The following is a 17,879-nucleotide window of genomic DNA, read 5'->3' as shown; positions in this document are numbered from 1 at the left end:
AATCCCATTAAATTCAGAAACTAATGTTTGGTTATAAATGAAACATAGCATTATTTAACATGAGTTTTGGGTTCATTAACCATGTTGTGATTTGGAAGCCTTCAGGCAGAAAGACTCTTATTATTCTGAACTCCTGGTGAAAAATGAAATGCAGTGCAGATAAGAGGGTCCATATCATTTTAAACAATCTGCGCACAACTTTCCAGCAGCTTGAAATCACCTTGTTATTTTGTTTTCACCGGTCTGTTTAATTTTTATAACTTTGTCAAGTTGTAGATCAGCCTGCTCCCACTGAGTGATATCACTGTGTAAAAAAAATCTCTCCAAATTCTTCATTTTTATGTTATTTAATAGAGCAGATGAATAATTTCAGCTGGTTTTAATACCTCTGTATCAGTGACAGTCGTGATAGGAGACATTATGTCTTAGGGTTGTACATCTGTTCATCCTGTTCTCATGAAGGCAATATCTCAAAAATGCTGTGTGGGAATTTCTTCAAATTTGGCACAAACGTCCACTTAGACTCAATAATGAACTGATAGGAATTTGTCAAAGATCAAGGTCACTGTGACCTTGTCTATCTTATTCTTTGACCATGATTTCTTAACGCTTCTTCAAATTTGGCACAGACGCCTTCTTGGACTCAAGGATGAATAGAAATTGCATCCATTGTATTTTTGTCAACGTGATATCTCAACCACACTTTGAGGGAATTTCATTAAATTTGGTGCAAACGTCCACCTTCTTGAAATATCACAGGCACGAAAATGAGACGGACGCAAGGTCACAGTAACCTTGACCCTGACCACAGAATTCTAATTAGTTCATTGTTCAGTCCAGGTGGATGTTGGTGCCAAATTTGAAACAATTCCCTCAAGATCTTCTTGAGAAATTTAATGCATGAAAATTACACAGATGAGGTCACAGTGACCTTGATTTTTGACTTACGGCCGCCAAAATCTAATCAGGTTATAATGTAGTCCAAGTGGATGTTTGTGCCAAATTTTAAGAGATTTCCTCAAGGCATTTTTGAGATATTGTGCTCATAAGAATAGGACAGATGGTCAGGCGGACAACCCAAAAAACAATGCCACAGCTATCATTGGAACGAAGTAAGAAATAAGTTTAAAAAAATAGAACCACTTCAGTAATAGTATGAAGGAAGAATATTATGATTTATAGTATTCACAAAAGAATATATTGTGTGATTTCATATGTATGTACACACACATATATTGAACAATATAACTGTAAAGTTGTAGGACAAATAAATTAGTAGTAAATGATATTTCCTCTGGTGAATTGGGGTATTGAGTGAGTTTGGAAATGTAGCTTCACCTTTAATTATTTCTCTCATTCATCTTCATTGTGTTTGTTTGGCAGCCGTTCATTAGAGCTGTTTGGCACTGTATGCAGATGAGAATTTTGGCCTAGATAACTAGTTAGAGGCAGTAATTATTTTTGAGTACACCCCGTTTTTATGGTTATTGTTCCAACAAAAACATGGACTCTCAGTTACATGCAAAGGAGACAAAAGGAGCTTCTGTTCTTCAGGCTGCCGCGTGTTTTGGAGGAGGAGATTTTACCCGGACATAGCGTGTGTTGAGATCTGCTTTCAGTACGTCAGCCGACCACTTTGGCCCTCTGTAAAACTAAAGAAAGTACGTAAGCATTTTGGGTCGGATGCATTATTAAGCAGCCCTAAGTGCTCTACTTTGTCTCCATGTTTTGATTTTTCCACAACATCATAAAAATAGTTTGTACAGTGATCTGACATTCTTTTGTTCCTCTGTGAGCAGGTTTTCCAGCTTTAACAAGCATGCCCAGTAGACTATATTAAGCTTTATGCATGAGAGCAGAAATGCAGACTTGCTTTAGTAAGCATTTGCACACATGGCTACTACAGCAGAGCAGATGATAATTCCTGCAGCCAGGGTGAGATAATAGTATGTTAAGCCGCTGAGAGGTCAGTGAAAGTTTTCACTGAAGACTTGGATGTGATTTAGGCAGTTTGGCAGGTGGTGAGGAAAAATCCTGATTCATTCCCTCTGGATCTGCTGATGTATGATACTATAGAAGTGCTAAAGTATAAATACTGTAAATACTGTAGATGAGATGTTTTGACCTCAGTGTTACTTAATTTTCATCTCATTTGGGGCAAGAAACTTTATGCAGTATAAATGTAAAATCACTCCAAACAGTTATAATTACAGTTACAGTTGCAGGCCTTCATAATTACACGAGTTCTCAGATGAGCTTGAAATATCTGGAACTACTCTTTCAATAGCAAAATGTAATTTTCTCAGTTTTTTCTTTTGTTTTTTTTTTTTGCAAGAGGGCCGACAATAGAGGTTTCCTCCTCGTACTCTGGTTTCCTCCCACGTCAAAAACATTCCTGTGAAATATTTGATAAATATACACATGTATATTTGTTCCATCTTGTACACACTCCCAGGAGCTGACTACTGCTCCTAAATATTTGTCGAGGATGAAAATACTAATGGGGAAAGGTACAAAAATGTGATTAGAGCATATTCTGATGCCGTTTTCGGACATAATTTCTGTTTATAGAAAAACAAGCCAGTCTCTGTGAAAATTTATAAGGTCCATTTTTTGCTTTTAGCCCTTTTTGGGGGCTCTGGGTGTATTTCTTCACATCAAGCCTTAAATTAATATTTAGTGACACAAATGGGCTATTTTTTGATGATTTTGGACCAACATAAATAAGACTGCTTGCTGTTTGGGGTAAGCAGATCTAGCTGCAAGGGGCAATAGACACACTGTTGCTGCTCTTTTTGTTGGTGTGTCCGTGGGATTTCAAGGACAAGCTGGCAAACAGTAGTGATACTGAGATTGTTGAATCTCAGATGCTGAGGTCGCTACTGGTTATTACTTTGGTTTCAAAAAAGAAAAAAAAAGAAGAAGTGCGGCACTTCTTCTGCCACTAGACGGCAATACCTGTGACCAATCACATCTGAAGCACTTTTTGCACTTACTAAGGGGTTTTTTTTCCTTAAGTCTAAATTCTTGCTTGTGTTGTACGTCGCTTTGGATAAAAGCGTCTGCTAAATGAAATTGTAGAATTGTAGAAACAGGTGAACCGTAGACAGCAGCAGGAACAGAGGTCTGTGAAAACTTTAAGGTGGTTGCTTCTCTTTCTATATCTCTTACTTATTCAGACTCTCTTTCAAACTCAGTGCAGATGTATTTGGTCTTTTATTTTAGTGCTGCTTAAGAGGACATGGAGGGTAATTAGTGTAGGCGCATCATTTCACCGTGCCGGTTAAGGAGCTTGAAAATGGTGTTCCCTTCAGTGTTGATCGGAGCTAGGAGCGATAAAAACCTGTGTCTACTGCAGAGTCATTCGACGCGGGTGTGAATGCCGATCGTTTTCATTGTCATTACATCAAAAAGCCAGATGTTAGCGGGTGGAATGAGGCTATACTGGTAGCAAACTGGTAGCCGGCAGGGCTGCTGGTTGTCATCCTTTAAAAGACAATCCTCAATATTTTTAGACTTAAATATTTTTAACATCATGGAAGTCATTCAATAAAAAATATTTTCTGATGCTTTTGTGAGGCATATCTAGATACACAATAGTAGAACAAGGATAAAAATAAAGTCTGTTGTGGTTGTATTTGCCCTTAAAAAAACTACCTGGTTACATGTATCCTTACTTTCCTGGCAACACTGTGCTGAAGTGCTCTGAACTTTTAGCACCTGAGCTTAGTATCGTGTTCTCAGCCACGGCTGGCAGAGTCAGCGGCGCTGTAGCGGTATCTTGAGGTGATGTTTTACTTGCTGACTCCTTTGTGCTTCAATGCCTCCTGCCAAGACCTGGAGAGTCTCCACAGCAGGAGGCAAACATCTCTCCACACACCTCTTTGAGCGGGAAAACACGCTGCTCTCTGCGCCGTCTCAAACCTCCTGCACCATATTTGTACTAAAATCAATTGTAGTTGTTGAACAGGATTTTTGTTGCAGCTTTAATTACTGTACTACTCAGACGGATTTCCCCTAGTTTTAAGTTAGGATTTTTGAGCACAGCGTTAAATTTGTTAGGGCTTGTATCCAACCAAAGAAAATCTTGGTCAACTAAAGTTCTATCCAATCGATTAGTTGATGGAGGAAAAACTCTGCAGTTATCTCTAGGTTGGGGTAATGCAAGTTTCTGAGTGCGTAGAAATGATATGTGGTTGTATACAAAAATCTATGTCTAAATTCATTTTTTTATATTACCTGTAATCTTCTCACCGTCTCACTACTAAACATTGAACAGGACTGATGAAAAAAATCTGACATACTGGGAACTAAAGTTAACTCTGGGGTCTACGATGGCATACACAACATAATGAACATAGTTCTCCCAAAAAAGTAAAATCAGTCATTATCTACTCACCCATCACCGGCAGTGGAAAGTTGGGTGATGGAAAAGGGATTGAACTCATCTCCCTAAAAATTTAAGCAATACATACATAATAAAACCAAAAAATGTCTCTATACTGCTTGTCTGAAGTAATTCAAGCATCCTGAAGCCCCAACGTGCCAAGTTGTTTTGAAAAAGCGTCACTGGCGTCATGTTTTTAGCCTTGTTGTAGCCTGTAGCTCCTATTATGGGAGAGGCGTTCATGTATGTGCGTCTGTGTTTACATGCGACATACAACAAGGCTAGAAACATGACGCCGGTGACGTTTTTCAAAACATCTTGGCACGTTGAGGCTTCAGGATACTTGGATTACTTCAGACGAGCAGTACGGAGACATTTTGTGGTTTTAGTAAGTATTTTTTAGTGTTTTGATACTGGTCACTGTTTACTTAAATTGTTTTATAGGTGAGTGCGGTGCCTTTTCCCTACAGTGTTTTGTGAAACTTTACCCAATTTTCCATTGACATGAGGGTAAACAGATAGACTTACCATTTTTAGCCCAGAAGCTAATGTTAACCACTCTGCCACTCCAACAACGACTCCGGTGTGATTGTATCTCTTTCCAAATTTTTGTAATCCAGCCTTGTAGTGTCTTTTGGGGGGATTTAGTAATATAAATCAGACACTTAATGTCTTCTGTGATTATTTATCTGTTTTCCAATTAGAATGAGAGTTGGAAAATGTTTAATTTTGGGTAAAACACAATGTTTGTCACTGTCACGAGCTATCCAATCACAGTTTATAATATATATAATCATCTATTTGTACAATATTTGTGCCTTAATGGCAGGTGTTAAGAATAGATAGATGGGAAAGGACAAGGATAAAAACAGAGGAGGAGCAGGAGACAGATGGGAGACAGGATGGAGAGGTTGTAGACAAATTGATTTATAAAGCACTTACAAAGCAGGTTCATCCCAAAGTGCTTTAAAGAGAAACAAAGGACACTGGCTCAGATAAGCCTCTCAAGATAAGGACACAACTTGCTGAACTCACAGTGTTCATGCATGTGTCCTGAGTGTGCTGGATTAACCTTTCCTAAATGTGTGATTGTTTTGTCTGAATCCTCTGCGTGCAGTTTGGGGAGAACCGGCAAGTGCTGCAGGCCCTGCGGACGCTGCTGGAGGAGTTTCGGGAGGAGCTGCGGGAGGAGGAGACGCGGCGATGCCAACTGCAGCAGTCCTACGTCAATGACAAAGCCGCCTGGGAGGTCAAGTGGGCAGAGATGAAGAGCCAGTTCGCCCAGGTACAGATGGCGTCTCAGCGCCCACCTTAAAGGGACAGGACACAATCTGGTGGTGGAAACTAGCAGCGTGTTCAATAAGCAGCGAGATGACAGTAAACATGTTGCCTTCGCCACGGGTGAAATCACACTCAGGGCGAAGCGGTAACAGGTCAAAAATAAATCCTTTTTATTTTGTCATCCTGTGATTTCAGGAGAACAATAATTTTGAAAGTGCAGCAGTAAAATTAAGTTGTGTCTTAATCTATTTCACAAGTGACAAACAAATGGACAGACTCCAATTCATAATCGCCACTCAACAATTAAATTAGAAGAAGGAAGGACAGCTTCCAATAAGACAAGAAAGAGATGAATCACCTGCTTGGCACTTTGTAATCGGTATATTCTGTCACCGTGCAAACTAATTAATTCAGCATTGTGCCTAATTGTTGAATGAGCCTCTAAGCATTTCTCACTGAACTCAAAGCAGATGTTAATATGCCATCTTTTATTCCTAATGGGAGTGTAAATACGTTGTAGATCCCTTACAGTCTGTCTTTATCTCAACTAATATGAAAGTTGATATCAGTCATTTTATATGGAGGCTGCTGATTTATGTCAATACCATAATATTCTAATTCACACTTGCAGTAAAGCTCTCCAAGATTACAAAAGTTTTTTGTTTCTCCCAAACTGTTAAAAAGATAATAAGATAAATAAAAGAGCATTTTCAAATATGTGGGAGACTCAAACTCCTCACTGGTTATGTTTACATGCACACTGATATACCATTATTATTCTGAATATGACAATATTCTGAATTTAATGCGGGACATGTTAATAGCATATTTTGTTTGGATTTTCTGAATTAGGCCTTTTCCAGATTTAGCATTTTCTGACTAAGACATGTGGGATACGTCAACATTATTTTGGTTTTAATAGCACCATTAAATGCACAGTTACTCTTCCGCTGTTTTGAGTTCATTGTTCCAGGTAGTCGTCCGAATATCTTTTTTCAGGCTTCTGATTGGCCAACGTCTTTCATCCTCTCTGTGTCGAATTATGGTTACATAAGTGGCATTAAGCCACTTAAGAAAAAAAAGCAAGACATTAGTTAAAAAAAACAACAAATTTACTTGAAAATTAGCACACAAAAAACAACACTCTAAACAAATGGAACAATATAAGAAACGATGGCTTTAAAGTTAAATTAACTCTGTAAAATAATTAAAAATATATCAGCGTGTTTATTATAAGGATAGTTTTTAAGGATAGTTTTCTAAACCTTTTTTCTTTTTTTCTGTGTTTTCAAAGAAATCAAATCAATTTGCTCAGGTATCAAAGGTTTAAATACTTGTTAAAGGCATCTGACAGCAGCACAAAGGAAGTGATGTCGCTCCAGGTTTCAAAGGGTTAAGTAAAACTTTGAATGCCGGTATTTTACTTGTAGCAGAGAATTTGCTCATACTGCACTGCTACTCTGACAGAAGTAAAAGATCTAAATGTTTTCACCCCAATTCAACCAAGCACATGCTATTTGGGTTGCATTAATATTTCACGGTCGAAAAGTCCAGTACTACGTTCGCAGTGAGCGGAGCAGCACTGGCAGGAAAAAGTGTGTCACAGAAGGATGTTGAATCCATGTTTTCTGGTACAGTTGTAGCCTCAATGTCGGCCGTGTCTGATTTCAACTTCAGATTTTCTTTCTGTTTGAGAGTCGGAGCACGGCCAGCCAAACAACGCTCGCGATCAATTCCAAGATATTGAAAGTTGTTTCTTGACCACAGTGTTGGAAGATCAAATCTGACACCTGCGGGGGCAGAACAGCGTCTTTTCCGCAGCGATATCTGATAGAAAGTAAACTGAAGCTTTGGGCACCAATTAAGCAGTTTGATTTATTGGAGGAAGATTATCTTTTTAACTCTCGTTCTCTTAATCTGAGCAGTTTTTATATGGTTCATATCCTTCCACAGAGCAGAGGTCACTGAGGGCCTCGACAAGAACTAATTTACTTAAGTTTCTTCTGATAACACCGTGTTGAGTTCTTTTCTTGCTTCACTGTGCTTCGTCCTGATTAAGACTTAGAAATATGCCCCGAAACTGCTTTTTTTTTTACATTCAGGAGTATTACACAGCCCAGCAGAGCAGAGCCGAATTGGAAATTACTCTCACCTGTGTATTTATATGTGGATATGGGATCATTTTTGGAGATATTAATATCAGGCAGGCTCCTGTTTCATACTTACTGGCACGGTGTCAGGCCTCCTAAATAACTGTCTATATTTATAATGTCGAACATGTTGGCTCTTGGCATTCAGTCAGCAGCTATTACGGTACATGTTATCCTCTCCAGCATGTAATCAGACAGTTTCAAACCCAACATAAAAGTGTACAAGACAAACATTTGCAAAGGGAGTTATGTAAGCTGATGTTTCAGGGCAGCCTTGACTCGCTGTTCACACAGCGGCTCCAGTAGCTGCAGACTCTGGTTTGTACCATTATGTTGCTGCATCAAAGCCCGTCTGAAGATTACAAAGCTCTGCTCTTCCAGAGTGGCTTCCCTCTGTCGCTCTGCAGCTTTGAAGATTTCTGCAGTGCATCTGAATCCTCACTTCATGTCCTTCCACCAGCGAGTGGTTTAAAATATAAATTTGGGAGGGCAGCGCTGGTTCAAGTTTTAACCCTACTACAAACTGGTACCTTTTCATAATCTCATTGGTTTTCTTTAGTTCTTTTTACTCAGAGATTGCGCTACCGGGCCGCAGAACCTATCAAAGGTATTATCCAGTGTGTGATTTTAGACAGCATGCCGGCATCCCAGAAGCAAAAAAGCATGACTATGGATGTATTATGAGGCCTGGATACAGGGTTGGAGGTAGAGCTTAGATCAGGTCCACCCGCACAGTTTCTGTCCAAGCCAGAGCCAAGTCTGACCCACGGCAGCAGTTTTGGGCCCAAACGTGAAAAGAGGTCTGTAGTATAGTATTTTTTTTATTTCTTCAATCAAAAGTAGTTCCAATACAGTTTGTGTTGTAATTTGGTTGATTCGGTCCTTCAAGTTGAACCGTTTTTTTCCACGTGCTGGTCCAGATTATATGTTCATCATACAAGTATTTCCTAATAACACTGCTATTTTTGTCCTCATTATCTCTTTGTGTATGCTCTGTACAGCGTATTGATGACGTGTCTTTACTTTTCGACCAGCTGGAGGAGGAAGCACAAGGCAAGGTGCGAGGAGAAGCTCAGGGAGGTGAAGGGGAACCGGCCGAAGACCCCGAGCGAGCCTTGAAGCTGGAGCGCGAGGAGCACCGGCGTCTGCTGGCCGACAGCCACAGCACCTCCCTGGACCTCCGCTGGAAGCTGCAGCACGGAGAGAAGAGGTGGAGCCGCGAGAGGGGCGAACTGCTGGAGCGCTTCGACCGGGAGCGGCAGGAGTGGGACGACGGCATGAGGGAGCTCCACCGCAAGATGGAGAGGGTGAGAGACGGGAGGAGGTGGAAAGAGACAGAAGACAGAAGGACGGGGTCAAACAGGGATAAGAGGAGGGGAGAGAATGAAGAGAAAAAAATACACATTAAAAAATGAGTGGATTAAAGACAAGTCAGGCTTATACATCAGATATTTGATAAGTCAATCATTAGAAAAGTAATCACAGGTTTTTGACAAAATAATCTCATTTCAGGGTCCATTTAGTGGCTGCTCTGGAGCCTGTGATCCTTTAGCAAATAGAAATCAGAAATGTGGAGTTTTAAATTTCAAATTTCCATTTTTCTGAGCTAAGCACTTCACTTTCTCTGTGGCTTAAAAAAGTTTTACTGCTGTTTCTATGGTTTATAATGAACTTTTAGTTTCAACCTTCCAGCCTTATTCAACCTTGTGTAGGAGTCCCTAAAATGCTAAAAAAAAAAAAAAACAATGGAAATATATGTTTGTTTTATTGTTCATTTCCAGCCACGGCTAGTCTGTCATTCCCATTTTTGGGAACATTATATCTCAAGAACTCCTTGAGGGAATTTCTCCAATTTTAGCACAAATGTCCACATGGACTCAGTGACGAACAGAGTAGATTTTGGTGTGCAAAGGTCAGTGTGAGTTCTTCTGTCTCATTCTTAGCTCAAGAAGAGCTCCAGGAAGGTTTTTCCAAATTTTTGCATAAATGTTCACTTGGATTCACCTGATTATATTTTGGTGGTCAAAAGTCAGGATCACTGTGACCTGCTCTGTCTCATTTTTATGAATATGATATCTCAAAAAGGCTTTGAAAGAGTTAGAGCGAAATTTTCTGGCCATTACTCAACGTCATATCTCAGGAGCAGAAGGGGAGACATTTGGTCAGATACTGAAATGGTGACACTAATCTTGGGTGTCCACCTTGAAACTGCTCTGATTGTAGAGATCTTCTGTGCTGCGGGGTGAGAGATGTGTGTGAAGTATCCATGTTTTCACAGACATGGATGCAAACAAGTGCAGCTTGAGTAGTTTGCTAATCTGTGTTTAATATCATCAGAAATATATAGTCAAGGCAAGTAATTTATAGTCCAGGGCATTTTAATGGCCTTTTTTTCACTATTTTTAACTATTTTACTAAAAAATAATCAACACAGAAAAGTATAATTTAAAAAAAAGTATTTGGAGTGCTAAAACCACTTTAAACTTTTCAGAATTTACAGATCAAACTAGAAAAACAAACCTCAACTTTAAGATCTGAAACCTTTGCTTGTTAGGAGATGCATGTGTTTGTGTTAGAGAGAAAAAACTGTGATGAAGCACCCAAGGCGATTATCCTCTCTGTTGCTTGGTACTTTAGAATAGTCTGAGCTATACACAACAAATACTCAGGATTACTGAATAATTGATGTCCTTTGTGAGATTTAATTAGAAGAACTGCTGCGTCTCACCTTGCTTGTGTGTGATGTTTGACGCAGGAGATAGGAACATGAGCTAGTTAATATGATATGAGTGTGAGGGTATTAACATATAAAGTAGGGACTGGAATAATAACACACTCTAAAAATGCTGATGCACTGCTGAATGTGGAGACAGAGCAGAAAGCAGAGCTGCATTATTCACGATGCGTATGCTGCAAACTATAAAGCACAGGTCACCAGCTGAACGGCTCAGACTGTCAGGGTGAAAGTGAATGAGTAATGTGGTTGTTCTCCTTTAACCTCCAGCCTGAAACAAGGCAATTAACCCAAAATGTTGCAGGTGAATTACTCAGTGGCTTACAGTCGAGGAATACAGTATGTAATAATAAAGAAAAGCCGGGGGCCCTTATGAGACCAAAGCCTCCCACTTTAGAAATAAAATATACTGTAAATGTAAAGAACCATACCAGGGGACCCATAAATGTTGAATATATATAATATATTTTCATATCTATACTAGTGTAACAATAAGTAGCAGGAAATGTCAGTACAAAATGCCATAAAACAATGAAATAAATTAAATTTAAAAAATGCAATGAACAATTAAAGAGAAAATAAAGAAATTATTATAATAAATTAGTAATAGGGAAATCATGCAAAAAATAATATCACATTTTAATGACCAAAAACATGTTTTTGTGACTATTTACGACCAAATTCTAATCTGTTCACTGTTAGGTCCAGTTGGACGTTTGTGCCAAATTTGAGAAAATTCCCTTAAGACCTTCTTAAGCTATTGTGTTCAGGAGAACAAGAAGGATGCAAGTTCGCAGTGACCTTGACCACCAAAATCGAATCAGTTCATCTTTGAGTACAAGTGAGCAGTTGTGCCAAATTTTAAGAAATTCCCTCAAGGTGTTCTTGAGATCTTGCGTCCATGAGAATGCGACGGATGAGGTCAAAGTGACCTTGACCTTTGACCGATGATCACTAACTTCTAATTAGCTCATCTTTGATTCCAAGTGGACATTTGTGCCAAATTTGAGAAAGTTCTCTCAAGGCATTCTTGAGATATTGCGTTAACAAGAGTGGGCTGTATGGAGAACCCGAAAATATGATTACAAGCAGGCAAACAAAGACAAGGTTCCCAGCGAATGGTAATTTTCTTCTTCCAGATGGAAAAAGACAACCACTGATTTTTGTAAAGTGTTTATTCAAAATTTTAAAAACTATAAGCTAATAAAATCAATATAGATAATAAATCCAATATCAGCGGGCTGTAATGTTTTGGACCATTAAAAACAACAAGAAAGTAAATAAATAAAAATAAAAAATTCAGACTTATTGATGTCTTTAACCGTAAACCGTAGAGAGCTCCAGTCTGGTTCTTTAAAAACATTTAAACTGTGATTTAAATTCTCTGACTCGTCACCTCATATCTGTTTGCGTTATTCTTTGTGCAGATGCAGAGAGAGCTGAACAGCCAGCGAGGCGAGGTCATCGACGTCAAAGACGGCAGCTCTGACATCAGAGGCGTGTTCTCTCCTCAGGACAGTCCCTGCAATGCCCCCCGGTCGCCGCGCTCCCCTCGCTCCCCCTGTACGTCCACCCCCATCCCCGTGCCGCCTAAACGCTCCCACTCTGACTCCGAGGCCATGCTGGAGGAGCAGGGAGCTGCGATGAGGCTGAAAGGCCCAACGGAGAACCTGTTCCTGGACGCGCTGTCTCTAGACCCCCTTAGCGGCCTGGAGGTCCCTCCACCCTCCAGACTGGAGAGTGAGAAGAGGTTCCCCTGCATGAAGGAGGTAACACACTCACATCACTCAACACTTAACAAGTCACCTTTTATTAATGCAGTGCTTTGAACAGCAGTACGAAAATTTGGGTGTGATAGAAAAAGAGCTGGGTCAAATCAAATTAATTTGAGCTTTATTGCTCTTAAGCCATTATGTAATTTACGTAATGGCAATTTTTCACTGTTTTGTAACATTTTATTGACAAAATAATGAATGAATCAGACCATAACAGTTGAGACAATTTCATTAGTTTCAGCTTGAGTTCAAAGCACTCACGCAAATCATAATGGTGCCCAAATGGCACCAAAAACACTATCATAATTTGTTTTATTCGTTGTTTTTGTAGAGGGTTTCCCTGTTTCCAAATGACATATATTCACTAATTTTAAAATAAACTCCTCATATGCCTTTGTGTCGACGATGGCTATGGCTGGAGGCATTATGTTTTTAGGCTGTCTGTACATCCAGTTCTCGTGAATGTGATATCCTAAGAATGCATTGAGGGAAATTCTTTAAATTTGCCACAAACGTCCAGTTGGACTTAAGGATGAACTGATGAGATTTTGGTCATCAAAGGTCAAAGCTACTGTGACCTCATCTGTGTCATTCTCGTGGTCTTAAAATCTTGGAAACGCCTTGAGGGAGTTTCATTACATTTTGCACCAACACCCATTTTGACTGTATGAACTGATACGATTTTGGTGGTAAAAGGTCACTGTGACCTTGTGTGTCTCATTCTTGCTAAAAAGATACCACAAGAACCACCTTGAGGGTTTTTTTTCTGATTTGGCCCAAACGTCCACTTGGACTCAAGCATGAACCGATTGGATTTTGGTGGTCAAAGGTCACTGTGATCTTTCATGTCTCATTCTCAAGAATGCAATATCTCAAGAAGGCCTTTAGGGAGTTTCCTTAAATTTGACACAAACGTCCACTTGGATTCAAGGATAAACTTATTAGAATTTGGTGGCCCAAGTTCAAGGTCACTGTGACCTTAAAAACATGTTTTGTCTATTACTCAAGAATACATACAATAATTATGACAAAATTTCACACAAATGTCTGATATAATATTAAATAAAATAATATAAATTAGGAACAGAAGGGGAGACATTTGGTCAGATTTGGTGACACTAAACTTGAACTTGTGCTGATTGTATAAATATATGTTTACAAGGGGGCATCCATGTTTTTAAAGACACAGATGTAAATGAGCGTTTCGCAGAGGTATACAACTGTGAGGCGTCAATTCTAGTTTTCCTAATGTTGATGAAATCATCTTACACTGGATGCTTTTCCAGATAATTTAACTGCATGTATCTTTTATGTTTCAGGCCCTGAATGAGATTTCAGAGAGAGAAGGTGACGCTGAGAACCCAGAGGACGAGATGGGCGGTGGGAGTCTGCTCAGGTAACCTCCTGAAAAAAACTTCAAGTCAAATTGAGTTCAAAGAGTATTTTAACGGGTACACTATTCTGTAAAAGCTGCTGCATTTGAATAAATGTCAACAGTAAATACATCACCAGAACTGGTCTGACTGGCTGCAGATTATTCATCCTCCTGCAGCATTTCTGTTGCTCATACATACACATTGATCCCTCAAGAGATCGGCTGTTGATTCTATTAACTGTTACTTGAAGTGACAGTTTTCCCCTGGTGATTTTTCTGTAAAAGTTTCTGTCATGGCGAGGAAGTCTTTTAGCTCACTGTGCTGTTAAATAATTCAGACAGCTTTAAAACATTGAAAAGCATTTAGATGCTTTTCAAAAAACATAAATGCATATTCATGGTATTTATGTCTTCATGCCGGCGAACCAAGGCCAAAGGCATTATGTTTTTCGGGTTTTCCGTGCGGCCCATTCTTATGAACTCAACAAAGCCTTGAGAGAATTGCCTCAAATTTAGCGCAAACATCCACTGGGAGTCAAGGATGAACTTATTATATTTTGGTGGTCAAAGGTCAAGGTCACTGTGACTTTTTATTTTTCATTGTTGTGAACATAATATCTTAAGAGAGCCTTCAGGGGTGTTTTTTTTTTTCAAATTTGGCACAAATGTTCCCTTGAGTGCAAGGATGAACTTGTTAGATTTTGGTGGTCATAGGTCAAAGGTCAATGTGACCTCATCTATCTCATTCTTGTGAATGCAGTATCATTCACTTGGACTCAATGATGAGCTGATTAGACTTTGGTGTTCAAAGGTCAAGGTCACAGTGACCTCATAAAACATGTTTTTTGACTTGAACTCAAGAACCTTAGGTGACCAGCTTGAAACTGTGCTGAGAGTAGAGGTCTTCTGTGCTGCCGCGGGGGAAAGACGTGTGTGAAGGATGTAAACAGTACGTGCTTGACTGTTGCAGAGACGCATACAACGGCATGGCGATATATCTATTATTATTATAATATATCTATTTTTTTCTGCAGCTTGAGTATAAAGGAGATCATAATTGGGTTAGGATGTTTGATTTCGTGTCCCGGCTGAAGTCAATGTTAATAAACTCTGCGTGTGTGTGTGTGTTCTGTCCAGAGCCAAGTCCGTGTGCTCGATGAGCGACTTCCAGCGGTTAATGGACAGCTCGCCGTTCCTCCCCGACAAGACTCGTCATGGTGATCTCGGTCAGGATGACGTCACCCCGCCTCTGTCACCGGACGACCTCAAGTACATTGAGGAGTTCAACAATAAGGGCTGGGACTTCCCTTCAGCCGCCTCTGGCCCGGGTCCTGCACGGGAAGTGTGGACAGACAAACCCCCCGAGGCTCGGGGAGGGGAGCTCGTTCTTGAAGCATTCCAGCCACCTTCCTGGTTCCTCACCACCAGCGCCACCCTGACCACCAGCACCCTGAGCAGCCCCGAGCACTGCCACAAGTCCCCGCTGAGGGGCAACGGAGCAGGGGCGGCAGGGGTGGGAGTGGAGCACTACGGGGTTCACCTGCTTCACAGCCCCACCAGACCTGGGGCAGCTGAACGCTCTACTGCCCAAGACCCAGACTTCCTGTACGCCAAAGGGACCAAAGCCAGGGGCGGCGGAGAGGCTGGGGTGGGAGCCAGCGGGCCAGATGAAGTGTTCGGCAGTGGGAGGTGGCCATGCGGGCTCCTGGAGGGCGGGGGGTTGAGGACTTCTCCGAACCAGTCGCCTATATGCCCCACTGTGGGCTACACATCCTCTCTGGAGCTTCAGCTCTCCAGAAACATGAGCGACGACATGAAGGAGGTGGCCATCTCTGTGAGGAACGCCATCCGTTCACCGCCAGGGCCCGTCGTCCGGGACACTGCCTGCCAGACCAACGGGTTCACCACAAGAGGCACTCAGACCACCCAGACCATCAGTGTGGGTCTTCAGACAGACCTGCTGAGGAACCTGACCAGCAGTCCTCACCGCTGCCTAACCCCGAAAGGTGGCGGCACGCCTATTTCTTCGCCGTCACGCAGCATGAGGAAGGTTCAGTACTCTCCTGTAATCCAGAGTAAGTTTGAGCGACCCTGCTGCTCGCCAAAGTACGGCTCACCCAAGCTTCAGCGCAAACTGTCCACATCCAACAAAACCGAGCTACCCAACACCAGCCGTGCCCCCACACCCACCACGCCGCAGAAGGGCAACAATGAGTCGGCGTGGGCGCGCTCCACCACCACTCGCGACAGCCCCGTCCACACCACCATCAACGACGGCCTCTCCAGCCTCTTCAACATCATCGACCACACCCCCGTCAACTACGAGACCATGCAGAAGTTCAACAAGTCCCCCAGTCGCTCTCGGCCCACCCCGCCCTCCACCACAGAGCCCGGCCCCGGTCAAGGGGCCCTCGCCACGGAACCCAGGAACGAGTGCCTGCGGGTTGTTCGCGGGCGCTCGCCCAGCCCTGTGCAGCTGATAGTGGAGACGCAGGGGGACAAAAACCCAGAGGTGGTGAGCATACGGCAGGACCTGTCGGCGCCGCCGGGCTACACGCTGGCTGAAAACGCAGCCCGCATCCTTAACAAGAAGCTGCAGGAGCAGAGCTTTAGGGAGGAGAGGAGGCTGCAGGCCGGGGGACAGAGCGGCCTCGGCAGAGACAGCAGCAGGCAGGCCGACTCAGACAGAGGACAGTCTGGATGTATGGAGGTAAATATACAGTCGCACTGGATTCATCGCTTCATCATTCATTTGGGCTGGGGTCCATGTTTTATGATGCAAAAATATTTATGACTTTGGATTTTTCTTGTAATGGTTGAAGACAAACTTTAAAGCTTCTCTTAATCAGAGAAATAGCTCATCAACTACGTCATAACAACTAAAATGTTGCTTTTTTCTCAGATCGAAAGCACTGACTGATGCAATGGTAATGTCAAATATTTGACCCTCCTCAAAAATACTGAACTTTTCTTCGTGGCTGTGTGTAGACGCTCTGCGAGGTTTCTTCTTCTTCTGTACTTTCTTCTTCACTGTAGCAACTTTCTTGTAGTTTGGGCTTTTATTTCTGTGCTTTAACTTCCTCTGAGGCCCGACCGAAACCTGATTGATGTGTCTGATAACTGGAGAAGTGACATAAATTTGAGTCAGATTATATATACAAAGTTACATAATTAACCCTTAGAAACCTGGAGCAACAGCACTTTTCTTGTGTTGCGCTCAGATGCCTTTCACAAGTATTTAAACCTTTGGAGCTAGAGCAAATTGGTTCAGTTTCTTTAAAAAAAAAAAGATGGGAAAAAGGCAATAAGCAACTTAGTAAGAAATGTTCCAGTGATTGCAAGAAATTATTAAATTTTGAAAATTATTTTTAAAGAGCTTGAGAAAATGTCTAGAACAAAGACAAAAGCAAAATTACACTACATTTTATTTATATTTTTAAAATTATGTTACCAAATTATTATAAATTTTAAGCACTTTTTCCAGGTCATTTCCTGTTTTTTCTTAACTTTCTTAGTTTCTTTTTTATTAACTAGTTTTCATGTAATTTTTGGGTCATTTCTTCTATAATTGCTCATTGCCTTCTTCCTATGTTTTTGAAAGAAATCAGGCCAATTTGCTAAGGTTTCAAGGGTAAATCAATAATCATCAACTAGAAATTTTGAGTGTTTCCAGTTTTTGAAGTGATTTGTTTCCCCTTTACCAAAATACACCAAGAAAAGCGCTAATTTTACTCAATGAAATCAGCGCTCTGACACGTCGGTCGGGCCATCTCCACCACCCATTCAGCTGACCTGTGCGGAAAAAATAAACAACAAACAGAAAACAATCTTTGTATGTACTGGTGCGCCTCTACAGACTGGATTAAACCCACAAAAAATAACAAGACGTTTTGTATATTTGAAACCATAACATTAACAGTGAGCAACATAATCTCACATATGCAGATTAAAATGTCCACTTACATTCAGCAGCTGCTGCTCACTGATCTGCAGAATAGTCAAAGTGAGATTAGAGTCTGATTTGTGATTTTGTGGATGATAGTGGAGTGACTTCTGTGGATGACAGTCACAGCTCCAGCAGAGCAGAATAATGGGCTGCGACGGCACTTAAGCGCAAAGGATGTCAGTATAATAATATAGAGATGGATATGCTGTTTTTTGTGTGTGCTTCAGATGG

The 17,879-nt window shown here is 41.1% G+C and overlaps 1 protein-coding gene across 4 annotated transcripts in view; it reads left to right on the top strand.

Moving 5' to 3' along the window:
- Window positions 1–17,879, top strand: part of mtcl1 (microtubule crosslinking factor 1) — an 89,701-nt gene that overhangs the window by 60,468 nt on the left and 11,354 nt on the right. For 3 of the 4 annotated variants that reach the window (XM_042497897.2, XM_042497894.2, XM_088085819.1), the window contains 5 exons: window positions 5,505–5,672; window positions 8,853–9,125; window positions 11,980–12,321; window positions 13,647–13,723; window positions 14,840–16,412. In XM_042497897.2, the coding sequence (XP_042353831.2) occupies window positions 5,505–5,672; window positions 8,853–9,125; window positions 11,980–12,321; window positions 13,647–13,723; window positions 14,840–16,412 (2,433 nt within the window). Of the gene's footprint in view, window positions 1–5,504; window positions 5,673–8,852; window positions 9,126–11,979; window positions 12,322–13,646; window positions 13,724–14,839; window positions 16,413–16,604; window positions 16,630–17,879 lie in introns of all 4 variants that reach the window. The other variant, XM_042497898.2, reaches the window with a different exon arrangement.

The sequence above is a fragment of the Plectropomus leopardus genome, chromosome 12 (assembly GCF_026936395.1).
Source record: "Plectropomus leopardus strain MGB_pleo_1.0 chromosome 12, ASM2693639v1, whole genome shotgun sequence".
NCBI classification, from domain to species: Eukaryota; Metazoa; Chordata; class Actinopteri; order Perciformes; family Serranidae; genus Plectropomus; species Plectropomus leopardus.
This window is presented reverse-complemented; position numbering and strand designations above follow the sequence as displayed.